This window comes from Taeniopygia guttata, chromosome 3 (genome assembly GCF_048771995.1).
Source record: "Taeniopygia guttata chromosome 3, bTaeGut7.mat, whole genome shotgun sequence".
Taxonomy (NCBI): Eukaryota; Metazoa; Chordata; class Aves; order Passeriformes; family Estrildidae; genus Taeniopygia; species Taeniopygia guttata.
In genome coordinates this window covers 272,817-289,980 of record NC_133027.1, presented here as the reverse complement: position 1 = coordinate 289,980, position 17,164 = coordinate 272,817, and the positions used below count along the sequence as shown (strand labels likewise).

The 17,164-nt window shown below is 50.7% G+C and overlaps 1 protein-coding gene across 3 annotated transcripts in view; it reads left to right on the top strand.

Annotated features, from left to right (window-relative positions):
• Window positions 1-350: 350 nt before the first annotated feature.
• The window catches only part of NRBP1 (nuclear receptor binding protein 1), a 34,116-nt gene continuing 17,302 nt past the window's right edge, over window positions 351-17,164 (top strand). For all 3 annotated transcript variants that reach the window (XM_030269850.4, XM_072926184.1, XM_012572967.5), the window contains exons 1-7: window positions 351-489; window positions 702-921; window positions 13,303-13,425; window positions 13,814-13,915; window positions 13,999-14,088; window positions 14,550-14,590; window positions 15,605-15,699. In XM_030269850.4, coding sequence (XP_030125710.1) covers window positions 718-921; window positions 13,303-13,425; window positions 13,814-13,915; window positions 13,999-14,088; window positions 14,550-14,590; window positions 15,605-15,699 — 655 coding nt within the window. In that variant the 5' untranslated portion in view covers window positions 351-489; window positions 702-717. The remainder of the gene's footprint in view (window positions 490-701; window positions 922-13,302; window positions 13,426-13,813; window positions 13,916-13,998; window positions 14,089-14,549; window positions 14,591-15,604; window positions 15,700-17,164) is intronic.

The window sequence follows — 17,164 nt, the reverse complement described above, 5'->3', positions numbered from 1 at the left end:
CTACACGGCCCGCGGGTGGCTTCGACCTGCACTGAGGCTCCTCCGGGGGAACAGCGGACTTGGAACCAGCGATGCCGCCGCCAGCCGGTGCCGCGGGCGGCCGCTCGCACAGATAAAGGCGCGCACGCTCACAACTACCACAATTATCGCCCTGCCCCTCTGTATGAAAGGCCCTTGCGCACACAGCACCTTATATAGGCTGAGTCACGCCCCTCCGACCAATCAGCGACCCGATGTCCCCGGCTCGCTATCTCATTGGTTATTGTACGGGGCTGGCACGCCCTAGTCAGGATCCCTCTCGGCCCTTAGCGCAGGGCGCCCCCTGGCGAGCGCCGCGCCGCGGAGCCCCTCCCGCCGGCCATTGGCGGGCGCTGACGCGCCGCGCGCGGCGCTGATTGGCCGCGGCAGAGGCCCCGCCCCGCACGGCGCGTTACGCAGCGCGGCGGTTGCAGCGGGGACGCGCTCGGGACCGGGCGGTGCTGCGGGCCGGTAAGTGCGCGGCTCCCCCCTCGCCCCCCGCCCCGCCCCGGGACCGCCTAGATTGGGCGCCGCTGGCAGGCCCGGGGCGCGGCCCCGGCTGACAGGCCCGGCGGGCGCGGCCCGGTCCGGCCCGGTGGGCCCGGCCCTGCCCGGCCCGGCCCGGCCTGGCCTGGTCTGGTCTGGCGCCCCAGCGCGCCTCACGGACTGCGCCTCTCCCGCAGGGTGTGCGACCGCAGCATGTCGGAGGGCGAGTCCAAGCAGGTGCCCAGCAGCGGCTCCGACCCCAAGCCGGAGCCCGCCTCGTCTGGCCCGGGGATGACCTCGGTGTCTGCGCCGGTGACTTCCGCGGCGCCCCCAGAGGAGGAGGAGGAGGAGAGCGAGGACGAGTCCGAGATCCTGGAGGAGTCGCCGTGCGGCCGCTGGCAGAAGCGGCGCGAGGAGGTCAGTGCCGGGAGCCGGTTCCGGAGCTGGGCTGCGGAGATCCCGGGCGGGGCTCGTCCCGCCTCCACCCCACCTTCCGCCGCAGTCCCCTGTCCTCCTGCCGCCTGCTCCTGGGACAGCTAGGCCCCGCAGTGCGGGGCCGTCGCGCTCCGGGGAGGCGGGGAGATGGGTGGCCCATCTCCAGCCTCAGGGCTGCCGTTCTTAGGCCGGAGCGCCCGGGCTGGAGTGCAGCCAGTGGTGCGAACCCTGCCGCGGCCGCTGTGACGGCCGGCTGTTGCTGCTATAGGGTAGGGGGTGGCTCGGCTCTCCCGGTGTGCATCGCCTTCCACAGATCTTTCTCTCTGGGAGCGGTGGAGAGCGGTGACTGGGCAGTTCTTGGTGTTCTCTGGGGAGTCCATGGTACCTGCTGCCGAGATAGCCAGTGACTCGAGCTAGTTACCGGGCTCCTCAGCTCCCAATGCTCACTTTGCTTTGTTGTCTGCAGCCAGGGCATGGCACAGGCAGCTCACTCAGGCCCGTTCCTTGGCCTGCCTGCCTGTACCCACCCTCAGTGCGTGTGCTGGCAGCGTGCTGCGTAAAGGCACGAGGAGATTAGATCGTGGTGTTTGGGACCTATCCTTTTTTCTGCTCGTCACTAGGCTCTGTTTTTCTTCCTGGGGGCTGTCTGCACAAACTGGTTTCTGCTCTGTGCTGGCACGGTGCCTCTCCCCTGGCTGGGCAGGCTGTGCAGCCCTGGCAGGTGCTGGCAGACAGACAATGTGCTGCTCCAGCGCTGCAGCACAAGTGCTGCTGATGGGGCTCTTCTCAGCCAACTCAGGGGCTGAGTGCAGGGGTTTGTCTGCTTTGTCCACCGCTGCAAAAAAGGCAGTGCAAACCCCAGTGGTGGTGAGAGAGTCATTTGTTCTGATGTAAATTTGGAGGTCACAGTAATGTCAGGGATTCCCTGCAGTTCTTCACATTTGTTTCCTGAGAGCTGTCATGGTTTGAGCCAAACACTGGCATGGTGTGGTCAGATTGTGCCTTTTCTGGTGTGGCTCTGCAGATTGGTTACAAATGTAGCTTTAGCACTAGGAAAAAAGGTTTCCTTTTTCCCTTTTTTAAAGAAGTGTGAATGTCTGGCTCTGTCCTGCACAGTCTATTCCATACCTGAGGTGCTTTACCTCTTGCTCTGCACTGAAGGGGTATACGCTGGAGAACAAAATTGGTTTGTTTGTGTTGTCTCTTCAATGCGTTTTATTTAGTACTGATCATTTTGACACAAAGAGACACAAGGTTTTCTGTGCTCTCCTACATGACAAGTAAGATTTGGGAGGCTCTAGCATTTTCTTTGGATTTCAGTCCCCCCTCAGCAGACAAATTAAATGAATTGAAATTTCGGCATGGCTAAATGATTGTCTTATGGCTTCAGGTTGCCACTGTGAAGGTCAGAGGTCTGTCTGCCACCACAGGCTGAGGGATGGGCATTGGGCCACAGGACACATTATTGTTGAGTGAGCTGGGTGAGCCTTCACTTGGCAAGACTGCACAGACTTGTGTCTGCCTGGAGCAGCCTCAGCTGCAGCTGACCCTGCAGTGAAATCCTGCTGTGTCTCTAGGTTTCGCATGTGAGTTTGTGTCTCAGTGAGCCCCCAGCTTGTGGAGAGGCTTTTGTTCCCTGAACTGCATGATATCAGGCTCTCTTTGCTGTCAGAATCATTTGGGCTGATCTGCTCTCCGGAGTAAACTCTCGCACTGCAGCTTCCTACCCTGAAATGTATTTGCTGTCACAGCTTTGCTGGGTGTCCCAGAGCAGAGTGCCCTTTTTCCTGGGGAGGTGTGACAGCTCAGTCCGTGCTGGTTATTCCTGTCTGTGCAGTGTGTTAGCCGCTCTCAGAGTGATGGTGTTGCTCTGTGGAAAAGGACCTTTCCCCAGTGATGCAATCCCGATCTTTTATTATGGCAGTATCTGCTGGATGTGGGATGAGGTGGCACCGTGGAAACAATGAGACATGATAAACTGGAGAGGAATGGGTGCACACACATGGTTGAGACAGTATGTTCTGCCTGTGCTCTGGTACTTCCCATGTGTGACATTCTTTCCTGCTTGCTCCGAGCGCGTACTCCGGTGTAGGTGTTGAAATATAGTGGCCTCGCTTTTTTTTTTTTTTTTTTTTTTTCCAAGATTGTTTTACCATCCATGAGTGATGCACTCGCTGCAGCAGAGGTGGAGCTGTGCAGGCAGGCCCTTGAGCAGGGAGGGGCGGGCTGGCTGTGAGCCGGGGATGTCGGTGCCTGCTGATCGAAACGAGCAGCTTTCGGCGGGACGGTGCCCGCGCCGCCGGTCCCGGAACGGTGGCGGGGGGCAGGACGGCCTGCGCTGGCCGTGCCGTCCCTGCACGCCCTGGCTGCCTGCTCCCGGTTCGGGCAAAGCGGCCTCAGGCCCTCCCTGGCGCCCCGCGGCCCGTCCGGAGCCGGGACCGGGACCGGGACCGGGACAAGAACCGGGGCCGGTCCCGGGGCACCGCGGGGTGGGGCCAGGCGGGCGGGGCGGGGCCGCTGCTCGGCCTCGCCAACCAATGGCAGTCGGCGCGGAGCGTTACATCACCGCCGGCGGCTGCCATTGGCTGCGGCCCGCCCTGGCCACGCCCCGAGGCGGCCGCACCCTCGGGCCCGGGCGGGGCTCCGGCAGCGCCGGGACGGGGCCGAGCCACGGCCGCAAACCAAAATCCGCTGCTTCTCACGGGAAACGCTGCTGGAGCAAGGCTGGGAGGGGCAGCAGCGGTGCAGCGCAGCCCTGCGGAAAGGGACCAAAGGGATCCGGCTGCTGCTCGCAGCATCTCGGCTGGAGTGAGCATGTGCCCTGGCGTGGAGGGCAAACCTCCGTGCGGGAGCAGGATGGGACGGCACAGAGCCCCATCCTGGCTGTTACACACAGCAGGACCAGATGTTCATGAGAGCAGATACTCCCTCTATAGGTCGTCTCCCTGGGATCCAGGGCCAGGACACCAGGGAACAGCTCCAAGCTTCATCTGGGGAGGCTCAGGCTGGACAAGAGAGAGCATTTCCCTACCGAGAAGGGTCACACCTGCCCCAGGCTTCCTGGAGAGGAGGTCGGTGCCCCAGGCGTCTCTGTGTTTGAGGCATTGGACAATGCCCAACATGCTGTGACATGGGCCAGCCCTGATTGGGTTGACCAGTGCAACCAGGAAATCTGTGGCGATCCCTTCCAGCTGGCTGTTCTGTATTCTCTATTCTATTCCTGCTTAAATTTCAGAAGTAAAAAAGGATTGAGTGTTGAGTTCATTGATTGTAATTCTTCCTACAAACAGGGAGCTTCTGTAGTGCAAAGAGTGTAATTACTGTGAAAGTTCAGAGTAGTTTTATTAAAATCAAATGCTTCTGTGACATTTTTAACTAGGAACTCTTTTTAACAAGATAGAAAACGCTTATGTTCCTCAAATTCCATTTTTTTGTGGAACATGGAGAAGTACCTGTGGTTCCTGCAGTGTTGTGGACTGTGCTGCCTTATTCCCAGAGCTGAATCTGGCTCTGGAATTGTGCCCACATCTTTGGTTGCTCTCCTGACCAGCACACTGGTGAGGCTTCACAGAGTATCTTGTCCCATGGCTGAAGCACAGGCAAGGCCCCACAGCGTGCGGGTAGGGTGGTCCCAGGGCTGGTGGGATCTCCCAGCCTGTGCTCGCCTGGCTCTCTTCTGCTTGCTCTCTCTGAAAAACCAACCCCTCTGTTTCTGCTGCCCTGCTGTAACATGACATTTCCATTTCCTTCTTGCAGGCAGCATGCATGCATAACTTACTGTTCTTGGGTTGTCCAAGTATCTTGAGAATTATCTGCTGTGCCTCCTAGGAATAGAAACTTCCTAATAGAGCAGGATTGCAGCACCACATTAGCAGGTCAGGTTTAGCCTCCTGAAGCTGGCTGGTGGTGACCCTGAAACTGAGAGCTTAGTGCCTGCTGTCCCTGCTGGAAGCTACATGGATGACACATAACTGTAGGAAGAGTTGTGCAATGCTGCAGCAGAATCCTTATTTTCAGCCCAGCGTTATGGTGTTTGGCTTGGCAAGCTCATGAGTAGGAGAGGCTCAGCCCTTCCTAGATGGTGATGTCCTTGGGTTTGCTGTGTGTGGTGGCTGTCTGTTGAGCAAGTTTCTTTCTGTACGTCTTCTGGGGAGGAGAACACCATGTGACTGTGTAAGCCAAGGCTTTATAAGAAGTACTTTGTTGACATCTTTGTGGTGTGCTTTAGAGAGAAGGAGTCCATGTTGGGTGTGTGGACACAAGCAGGTCCCCTTTTCGGGGTGTGTCTGTCAGGGTGCAGAGGGCAGAGGCCCAGCAGGCCTGGGCCTGGCTGCCTGTTCAGCCTGCTCAGAGCGGTGCTGCTCTCATCCAGTGCTCCTGCGCTCTTCAGCCTGGCACTTGGAGCAGAAGAGGGAAAAATGGGAGAATGAGTGCTGATCTCTGCTAAAATACTTTTACCTTTTCCCAGAGAATATGTCAGGCTGCTCAAGAGCAGTGGGAGGACATTATGCTGTTCTTTCAGCCCTGCTCTTGTCCTGTCCATCATCTGGAAACTTATCCCGTGCTGTCCTGCACTGACAGCAGGCACAGGGGCTGGGCACCTGTCTCACGGATTCTGAAGTGTTGAGGGGCATTTTTGGGGTGGCTGAAGGTGACATTTCGGTTCCTGATAGCCATCGGTGACCTTGTGGCTGATTGTTGTTCTGTGGTTCATGTGTTACTGACTCATCTGAGGATCAGCTGCTGGACTTTCCCCTGCTGCACTTTCCATTTCTGCCCCACTTCAGTGACTGCTGAGATCAAGATGTTCTTTCTGCCTTGTCTCTGGGCACATGCCTCATGTGTCAGTGTGGCTGTGCGTGCAGTGGTTGCCATGTGGAATAATTATTGTTTTTCTGTCTGGGGTTTTTTACCCTCAGCTGAAAGCTGCAGCCTGTCACAGCTTCCCTTACAGTGGTGTAGACTATGACAGCGTGATGGGTGGAGTTCCCTGTGGCCCTGGGTGTCAGGTCGGGAGCAGAACTCAGGGAGCAGAGTTTGAGACAGTGTGCACCTGTGCATGTGAGTCCAGTCTTGTTGTTCTTCATTGGATACTGGAAGTTCAGAAAATTCATTTAGGCAGCACACTGCTGTTAGTTTGGTTCTCTTTTTTCTTTGGAAGATCTGTCTGTCATTTGGTTTGGAATGCCTCAGGTGCTGATGGCTGGATGTTACAGTTGGATTTCAGTGCTCAGGCTTACAGATGCTCTCAATCTATGCTGGAACATTTAAATGTTAAGAAAAAAGTTGTGATTCATGAGGACCTGAACTCAGACAGGAAGTGAAACACTAGGTCTGCTGCATCTTTATCTCTTTGTCGTCTTCTCACTTCTAGGGGGAGTCTCAGTTGCTTGAATAATTTTTCATTTGAAGGCATGACTTTTGTACCTCTGGATTTACATTTCTTCAAGGGAACAGAGTGCAGGATTCTTGGAAAAAAAATGCTAACAGACTGAGTGTTTGGATTCTGGGATTCTGGAGGCTGATTCTTCTCAGCCTCTGTTGTGACTGGAAAGAAACTTGCTTAGGTAGTAAAAGATAAGCACCAGTCCTCCAAGCAAGCTGGCACTTAGAGGGCTGCCAGCTCCCTGACAGGCTTTGACAATGGATCTGTTTTTTTTTTTTCCAGTTGGTGGAGAAAACTAATGCCATGCTGTAGTTTTTATAGCATTCTTTGAGCACAGGGAAGGTATGAAGAAGAAGGGAGTATGTGGGGCCTTTTAACGTTTTTATTGGCTCATGTGGGGGCTCCCTGAAAGAACTGAACCCTTGGGATGTGCCAGAATGAGCTGAGGGGCACTTCAGGGTGCAGAGGGGGTTAAGCTTTTGTCACAGCCCCCTTGTGTCCTTGCTCACAGGCTGTGATGGACAGCTGGCACTCACTCCTTGCAGCAGTGGCTGGAGCAGAGGTGGCTGGCTGCTACTCTCCAGAGCTCCTGGGGGGCTGGAGGTGCTGGCCTATCTGCAGCTGAGGGACGGAGTTCTCTGTGCATTCCTTACAGAGCTGTTCTAAAAATGCCATGCTCTGCAGCAGCACCAAAGCCTTCCCTTGTCAGCCCTCTGTCTTGGGAAGCCCAGGCAGCCATCGCGGTATCCTGACAGCTGCCACAGCTTTGGTGGAGCTTGGGCTTGGGGAGAGGCTTCCTGCTGGGCCAGCAGAGGGGAGAGGCTGTGTGCTGACTCTGACTCCACATCCTGCCTGCAGGGAGGCTGCATGGCAAATCCTGATAGGCAGAGGCACAGCCAGACGTGGGTTAGCCATGAAAACATGGCAATCAAGCATCCCATGGTGACATGGATGACAGGAATGCTGTAGCCTGTTTATCAGTGCTCAGAAAAAATCCCATTTCAGGTGTCTAGTACCTTTCTCCCAGGCCCTCTGTCTCTGCAAAATCCGACCCCAAGACCTCTTGTCCTAGCTCTCTGGCTTGTCTGGTGTGAAAGTTGCTTGCAGATGTGAGTGCTTGCCTGTGCACATGCACAGAGATTGAGAAGCACATTGGCACGGAGAATAGTTTGGAAAATAGTTTAACAAAAAGACAGTATAGGTGATGGTGACAAGGCTAAGGGCTTGGCTTGACACTTGTCTTGATCGTTCTTTTTGCATACTTTTGGAAGTTCCCCCAAACATCCCATAAATAGTGTACCCAAATACTCTTATTCCATTTCAAAATTTCCGATAATCTCATCTTGCAGCCATTTTTACGTCTGACATCTTATGGCAGTCAGCTTTGCCATTTATAGATGTGTGTCAAGATCAGGTGTTCATCATCCTGTTTAAAATATGATGTTTGCTCATGTCATTGCCTGTTTTCTCCAGTATTATTAAAAAACATGAAATAATCACTTTTCATTAGTATTTCTTGTGGCTTTGGGGATTGTTTCCAAGACTGGAGCTTCCACTGTGTACCAGTTTTTATGTCATTTTCTGTTCAGTGTACTGATCTTTCAACCCCTCCTGTGTGATCAATGTTATCTGCAGTGATTTGAAGATCTCTCTGCCAAGTGAAAGTATCACAGAAGAACAGGATGGGCTATAGCAGACTGGGAGTAGCTCACATGGAGTTTGTCCTGTCTGGTTTTCACTCTTTCCTTGGAGTTTCACACTGCTGGCGCTCATCTGAACTTACTGCCCCAGTGCAGTTACTGGGACCTTCCTGATGAACTGTCTGAATGGGCTTATTTATAGATATTGGTGTTTCTTCCACAATCCCTTATTTATTTTGCTGTGCTGTTTCTGTTTCCCTTTGGGAGTTAGGGATGAAGAATCATTGCCTCTTCCTCCTTCCATAGACCAGCTCAGTATGACTGAGCTCTTGGACTCCACTGGATTGCTTGTTTGTTTTGAAGCACCAGGTGAAACTGAGCACTCACTTTGGTCTTGCATTAGGCAATCTGTATTCATTTCTGGTGGCATTAAATAGGTAGAATGATGCCTCTTTCCCTCTGGGATACTTGACACTGGTGGGACTGCACCTCAAATCCTGGGGGCAGCTCTGGGCCCCTCCCAACAAGACCGATATTGAGGGACTGGAGTGTGTCCAGAGAAGGGAATGGAGCTGGGAAAGGGCTAAAGCACCAGGAGGGGCTGAGGGAGCTGGGAAAGGGCCTCAGCTTGCAGAAAGGAGTCTCAGGGGGGACCTTCTCACTCTCAACAACTCCCTGACAGGGAAGGTGCAGCCAGGTGAGGGTGGGGCTCTGCTCCCAGGGAACAGGGACAGGACAAGTGGAAATGACTTCAGGATGGACCACGGGAGGTTCAGGTTGGGTATTAAGGAAAACTCCTTCCTTAAAGGTATGTCCAGCCTTGGCACAGGCTGACCAGGGCAGGGTGCAATCCCCATCCCTGGAGGAATTTAAAAACAGTGTGGATGTGGCACTGTGTGGAATGGGTTAGTGGTGGCCTTGGCAGTGCTGGGGGAGTGGCTGGACTCGATGGGCTGAGACTGCTTTTCCAATCACAGTGACTGTATCCAGAGAAGTGCTGTTTCTACTCAAAGTATCCTGACTCCTGTCATACTTCTGTGGTTTTGTAAACTGCTGATCTACTGCCTGGGGAGTTTCCTGGTGGGAATTTGTACTTAGGTCTGTCCTGCAGTGTGTTGTTTAGCCAGAATTGTCGGAGTGCTTTTGGAGAGGCTGCATGTCCACTGGGTGACAGCCTGTAGAATGGTGGTGTGACACAGGCAGTGTAACACCATGCAGGGCTTCAAAACGTGTCCCTTTCCTGTAGAGCAGATGCAGCTCTGGCTGGCAGGAGGGGCCTGGGCTCCTTGCAGGGTGTCTTGGCTCCCAGCAGGGCTCAGCTGTGCAGGTCAGGACCCATGGCAGGTGACAGGGACTCATACTGTTGGTGCCTAAAGGATGTGACAGCTTTGGCGTGGCTTTCAGCACAGCATCTCCTGAACTGGTGCACTGAAGTTAGGAGCAAGGGAGAACTTCAACACATGGAGGACTTTCAACTCTGTCTTGACATGGTCCAGATGTGTGCATTGGGTTAACAGACTAACTTCTTGCTGATATGTTTGATCCTGTTACTTGTTGCAGCATGTCTGGAAGAACCAATTACTGTATTTCTGTTGGTCAGATTGTCTTTTCTTTACAGTTTAGTTGCTGCATGAGGTGGTCTGTGCAGCCATGGTAATAATCAATACCTTCCTTTCCTTGCTGCTGTTAAATTACACTGGTTATTTTAATTTTCTTGTTGAATTAAATCCTTTCAGCATTTCATTACCATGACTGTAATTGCCAAGGCCAATGTGTCAATTTAATTAAAACATGAAGTAGGATTGTTTCTTTGCTTTGTTGGATTTCTTTTGCCTTTGCCTGCAGTGGACCTGGCATTCTTTATTGTGTTACATTCTAGATTAGCCTCAGATCCCAGAGAGCCCTTTTTGTTCAATTTCTGCTGGTAAATTTGCTGCTTTTAGTTTCCCCACAGCTCAAAGAGGAGTTGAGCTCCTCATGGCCCAGCTGCTGGCTCTGGGGGTCTCTAGTCCTGACCATTTGCCAGGTGGTTGGGCAGAGCTGTCACCTTTCTCTGGCCTTAATAAGTGGCCAGGGAAACTGGGTAACATACTCATGCTACTCTGAACCAGATCTGGGGCTTCTTGTGAGGTTGTGGCCTGGTGTGCTGCCACTCCCCAGCTCTTTTTCAATGTGCAAGTCCATTCTGTACTGATACTCCAGTTATTGTGGATTTTTCCCAGTTTTTATACCTTTTATTCCTAGATTGTAAACCATTGCTGTGACTTGTGATTTAGGCTGTTTTTATTTTTTGTTTAATTGACAGATCATGTGAACTACAGAGTGTCTCTCCAAAAATCAGTGCTCTTTCAGCAACAGTTACACAGATGTTTGAGAGCTATAGAAAAAATATGTATTGGACAATGGAATAACTTTCCAAAGGGAAATTTAACTTCCAGACCTTTTCCCCCTTAGAGCTGTTGTGCCACTCCATCCATATTCCTTTAAGTACTTGAAATTCTTGTTGAGTTTCCTTGCCTTTTGCTTACATGGACTCAGAGCTGTGTTTGTACTTCTGTAGTGCAGAGCTGCTTCCTCTGCTACGCTGCAGAAATTCAGGCCAAGCTGGGCTCAGGTCACTTCCTCCCTCAGAGTCTAGAAGCTGCCTAGTCTGGGGCTGTCTGGGACAAACACCAGAGTAATAAATTATCTCAGTGCTTTGCCGAACATGGAAGGGATGTGCAGTAGGGATTTGGCAAGGAGGAGGAATCTGCTGTTGCCTTTCAGTTGTCTGTCTGCATTTTTCCCCTTTTACTCTTCTCCCCAGCTATTGAATCTCCTGAGGAACAGAATTGCCATCGGTGATGTCAATGGGGCTTGGTGTCCTGACTCATATCTGGTGCTCTGGGATATTGCCTATGAGTCATGGAAATCATGTATCCTCGGGGAGCTTGGCCACAAGTGGGAGATGTGACAAGTCCACAGCCCCAGCTGCATTACTGGGGCAGATTTTCAGTAGTTGTTAGTGCTTGAGGACTTACTCAATCCAGTAAAGCTGGACACCTTTCAGCAGAGGGCCTTTAACTGTTGGACTCCATCATTTAGATGTCTTCTCCAACCTTGATGTTTCTGTGAGCAGGCAGCAGGTGGTATGAAGGAGAATCCAAAGGGATGCAGGGGCACTGGGTGGCAGTGTGGTGGCTGTTACCCTGTCCTTGCACTGCTCACACACACCTGCCTCTCTGCTGCCTTGGGCTTCTTTAACCTTCCCTGAAGTTAAAGCCTTTTGCCATTCAGCTTTAGTAATTGTACTGGGTGATTTTTTGCTGCTGTCATCCCTCAGATATTAGTTATTATAAAATTTGAAGGAATAAATTGTCTATCCTTAATTATTTTTATTCCTTCAGTGTTCTTTAATGATGAAACATAACAAGCCTGGCCTGTTGGTATCAATATGTTTATATGTATATATATATGTATATATAAAATCAAGTTTTTGGGATCAATATGAATGCCTTCCTAAACCATATCTCAGTCCTTTCACCCTCAGTTATGTAGGCAGCTCAAGTGGAAGGAAGTGGGGTGGTTCATGGTCGGCTGTCACCTCCTGTGATGATTTTCCGTAGCTGCTCTCTGTAGCTCAGGCTCTCCTTGTGTAATTATTGCCTGTAGCCCTTATTCCTGCCTGTGCCACGCCTTGCAGCTAACTGGTTGTGTCACACTCGTTTACTGCTGAGTTGCCAGAGAAGTCTGTATGGCTCTGGTTTTACTGTTCTTGGCACCCTTTGTCCCTGCAGTGTGTTGTCACCTGCAGTGTCAGAGCATTAAATGTCATTGGGCCTGTTCAGAGTCCCTTGGGAGATCATAAAGAATCCCACCTGTCAGCTCTGTGTTGTCAGGCTGTGGAAGGAGTAGAATGGGGTAGAGTAACTCAGCTGGAATGATGAAATTGGGTAAATTTGGTCACGTGAAAGTGGCTGCCAAGGGCGAAGGGATTTTTGAGGGAGCACTTATATAAGATGAGAAGTTTCCAGCAATAGGATGCTGATGGGGTCCCTAGTGAGGGAAGAGAAGGTGACATGATATGAGAAGGAGAAGCTCTGAAATGTTTTGGAGGTGATAGAAGTAGAAGATGAGTCTGGATTTGCCAGGCAAATCTGTGTTCACGGTTATCTCAGGGGGGAAACTGGATCAGCTGAAAGCTGCCAAGCCTGGTAATCAGCACCAACCCTGTCTGAGTTCAAGGGGTGTTGGGACAGTGCTCTTAGACACAAGGTGGGATTCTTGGGGTTTTCCTGTGCAGGACCAGAAGCTGGACTTCAGTGATCCTTGGGAGTCTCTTCCAGCTCAGGTTGTCCTGTGAATCTGTGAAGTGATTCTTGGTGTGTGGTCAGCAGATGGGAACAGTAATGGTTGCTGGTTGACAATTAAAAGCTGAATTCTACCTTCTTGTCCTCTCTAAGTGCTTTGAATCCAGTTCTGTCACTGCACATTGCCTGGTGCAGTGGGATATTCACCATGACTGTGACTGCTGTGTGCCTGTGAAATTGCCTGGCAAAGGCTTTGCAGTAAATGCCATGGATGTTGGATGAAAGAGACCATGTTCATCTTTGAATGCTGCTACATATCTGAAGAAGGGCAATGTTATAGAAAACTTTGCTGCTGGGAGCGGGATTCACCTCTGATCTCTGCAGCTCTTTCAGCCTTATGTCCTCCCACGGCCCTTGCCATTCTCGTGCTGGGCTCCAAACTCTCAATCCCCTCCCCTTACTTTGCTGCTTTCTGAGTGCTCATCTGAGTCTTTAATATTCAGTGTGGATGTACTTGTGCTGGGTCAATCTTCACAATTATTAACTAGAGGAATTACTGCAGTGGTTTCCCTTGTGTCGTTGGTTCCCACCTCTGAAGCTTCAGCTTTCCCCTGATTCCTCTCTGCTTTGAGTTGCAGGTGTCATCGCCTTTCAGAGGATTCCTTCACAAAGTTGTGTCTTGAGTTCTTGAGACATTTCTGTATCCGTTTTGTATTGTTGGAGTGTTTTTTTTGTGGTGCAGTGAACTACGGGTGTCCTGAACCATGAAAATGTAATATATTGTTGGCGAAAGGCAGCTTTGCTGCGACACAGCGTTTGTCACACGAGGTTTTCCCACTGCTGTGCTCAGGACTTGCTGCTCACATGGTCTGCAGTGACTCATGTTTTGGATATGCCCTGCTCCAAGATATATGTGCAAATCCTGTCCTGGAATCTCATTTAATTAAAAGTTAATGAGCAGAGTTCATAATTTTCCAGTGAGTGCTGCATGGCAATGGTCTGGTCTTGCTGGCTTAGAGCTCACAGGTCTCTCCACCCTTCCCTCCAGGTGAACCAGCGCAATGTCCCGGGGATTGACAGTGCCTACCTGGCCATGGATACGGAGGAAGGTGTGGAAGTTGTCTGGAATGAAGTTCAGTTTTCTGAGCGGAAGAACTTCAAGCTTCAGGAAGTAAGTTGATGTGTCTCCCAACAGGATGTGAGAAGCATACCTTGCCCTGGGGTGGGATTATGGATACTTTTTGTGTTGATTATTGGCTGGGTTTGGAATGCTGTGTTGTCCAAATGTAGCTTAGTCCAAATTTGGCTTAAGCCTGACCTGTATAGCAAATGTCCTGGAAGACTGTTGTGCTATTTCCATGAACCTGTCTGTTCATTTAGACTTGGCAATCAAGCCACACTCTGCTGAGATGCAGTGCAGAAGAAAATGGGACCCTGTCTGTTCTTAGCATAGGGGCTTGACATATACATTAGTGTTTGAGGGGACCAAAACCCAAGAAGAAAGAAGGATATTTGGTGTGGTCTCTGATATGACATGTTTTTGTCTTTCTGATGTTAAGGAAAAAGTTAAAGCAGTGTTTGACAACTTAATTCAACTGGATCATCTCAACATTGTGAAGTTCCACAAATACTGGGCTGATGTCAAAGAGAACAAGGCCAGGGTAAGTGCAGCCATCAGGCCTGTTGGGCTCTCCTTGTTAGGTAATTAGCAAGGTGGAGGGTAACGTGTCATGCTGCCCCACAGGTGATCTTCATCACTGAGTACATGTCTTCAGGGAGCTTGAAACAGTTCCTGAAGAAGACAAAGAAAAACCACAAAACTATGAATGAAAAGGTAACTCTTGTTTTCTGTGTGACAATGACTCTATAGAGCCATCAGCCCCTGGAAAGCCCTTTCAGCAGAGGATCCAATGAGAACTGGTGATAACACATTGCTGCAGCTCCCCTGTGTCCCAGTAACTAGTTCAGCTGCAGGTTCTCTGGGACAGCAGTTCTGTGCTGGTTGCTTCACTGCCAGCAGCTCTGCAGCTTCTTAGGTGTGGTGTGACAGGCATGTCCCTCTGCAGGGGCCCTCACAGGAAGGGGGGAAGGTGTCTGTACAGAGGAGACTGGAGGACAGGTGTGTTTCTGGACCCATGGTAATATGTAGAAACAAGCTGACCATAGAAGTACTTAGTTCTTCACGCCTGCACTGAGTAAAAGCATGTATTGCTTCCTGCAAGTGGGCTGTGAATCACAGAACTACAGATTAGCTTCTTGCGGATGATTTTTTTCCTTTTCCTCTTGTATCTGCAGGCATGGAAGCGGTGGTGTACCCAGATCCTCTCTGCTCTCAGGTACGTGGGGTACTGACCTTGAGATCCCAGCCATTGGGACTGATGTGACAGTTAAGTATTAGGAAATTCTCCAGAGTATCCAGCTTTATAATCCAGGTTTCTCCATGGTCAGGGGAATGTTGCAAAGTTCCACGTGACAGGACTGAGAAAAACTTCCATAGTGTTGGCAGGCTGCAGGCCTGCTACTGACAGTGGATTCATGGATATTGAGGCATGGTGTTGTTCGATGTGTGTGTACATTTCTTGATGATGCAGCTCTTCTGCAGCCACCTTAATGCAATACAGCTGAGTAGAATGTGGTTTGGGTTTTAAAAACTTTTCCACCTGAGCTAGAGTTGGTGAGTAGCTAATTAGAACCTTAGAAAAACAGTAGCCTGGATGACAGAGCATGGTTTGCACTCCACAGAGGAAGCTCCAGTGCCACTTGACTAAATTACAGCTATTGGTGAATAGTTTGGGTTCTAATAAGCTTCTGGGAGCTGACTGTCCTCATTTGTGCTAGCTGCTAACATAAACCCAAGCAAAGTGAGATGCAAAAACAGAGTGTACCTGGACCCAGCACTGAAAAGTTTTATTTGTGCCTGCTGACAAACATGCCCAGTTGTGTGCGTAGAGCATTAAGTGCCCCTTTGTTCCCCTTTGAGTAGGGACAGACTAAGGCTCTGATATTTTTGGTATAAAAATAAAATTGTAACCCTTTTATAATCCATTCAGCAGTACTGGGTTGGATGAAATTGTGTCTTTAACTGTGGTACCCTGAGTTTCTTGGGAACTGATAGAAGAAAGCTTCTCTTCCTCTCTGCCATGTGCTGGAGAGTCATTAGAAACAATTCCTATTTGTTTCTGGCTCTCAGATAGAGGCTGATGTACAGTCACTGAATTGTATCTCCCAGCTGCTGTAAATCCCTGGCATGTGCCCTTTGCTCTGCTGTTCTCTTCTGATGTTTCTTGATGTGGGAGGGTGTGAAGGAAGGGATTTAAGGCCTTGACCAGTGCTCTGTTCTGCATCTCCAGCTACCTCCACTCCTGTGATCCCCCCATCATCCATGGCAACCTGACCTGTGACACCATCTTCATCCAGCACAACGGACTGATCAAAATCGGGTCAGGTAATGCTTGCTGGGGGTGCCCCTGCCTTATCAGACAGACTGCCCAAACAGAGAAAGGCATCTAATCCTTTCCAGGTTCCCTGGCACGATAGGCATGTGTGTACATGTGCTTCTCCACCTCCACATCAGATGTGCCAGAGACTGGGAGCAGAATTCACTGGTGGTTGGACCCTTGTCAGGTGCAGGAATACTGATACTGGGTACTGTTTGCCTTTTAGCCTCTTCTTTAGCTTTTTGTCTCAAGGGGATGACACAGGAAATGATGCTGAAACTTGGAGGTTTTGTAAGCACATCATCTGTGGGTTCATCTGCTCTGCAGAGTTTCATGTTAATACACAAAGAGTTCTCCTCCCCGCACTGTGGAGCTTTGGGAGCTGCCTGGGAAGTTGTGTCCATGAAGCCACAACTTGTAGCAGCCCACATTTATAATAAAGTGGACAGACTCTGGCTGCAGTGAGTGACTTGTCCAGCATCCCATTATCCCATGGGCCTGCCTTCAGGCTGCTGAGCTGCCCTCGGCCTATTTGGCACACACGTGCCCTGCTGGAGCAGCCAGCCTGTGCCAAAGCGGTTTATTTCCTAAGTAAGCAGTGATGTTCCTGGCAGTGCAGAGCATCCTTGCATGCTTTGATTTTTCCTGCTCTTCCAATGTCTCTAAAAATCTGTCTGCAGTCAGGATGCATTACTTCACACCTTGACATGACCTTTCAAGGGACAGCTTTGCTACCTGTTGTTCTACTTCGGCAAGTATTCTCGATCTGAGGAATAGGTCTTGCTTTCCTGGAGCTATTGTCTGTGTGAGTTCTGCTCTGATGTGGCAGTGTACAGGGAAAGATGCTCTGGATCACCTGTCATCCAGAATAGCCTCTCCATCAGCTGCAGACCTGTGGCTTTTCTTCCCATCAAAGAATTCCTGTGTTGTTTTGTTCCAGAACTGTGGTAGCAGGTTTGTGCTTGTACCAGGGAGACAGGATCATGGCAGAAGGAGCACTCTGCTCCTGACCTGCCTGTAAACTTGGGGACTTGGTCTTCACAGAAGCTGATGTCATCTTGTCATCACACAGACTTTATTGTGTTTTCCTGACTTTGTCCAAGTGGGAGATATTTCCAAGAGTGAATACATCTAGTACCTGTATGCTGGCAAACTCCTTAGCATTCAGTTCAGACTCATGGGAAGACTTGAGTACTCAAGAAATCCCTTTTTTAGTTTAGTTTCAAAATCCCACGCAGCTGCCCTCTTTCTGCAGGGCAGCAAGCGCTGTCTGTAAAACCAAAATGGAGCTGGCATTGCAGCCATGGCTTTCACCACAGGGAGATCCTGCAGGTCCTCAGAGCTGCCATTCCTGGAGCATGCAGCTCCAGGGTGCTGTTCAGAGGCAGTGTAGGAAGATGGCTCTTCACCTGTGGGGTACAAATGGTGGCCTCAGCAGTGTTACACCTTTGCTCCCTTCAGTTTCACAAAGCT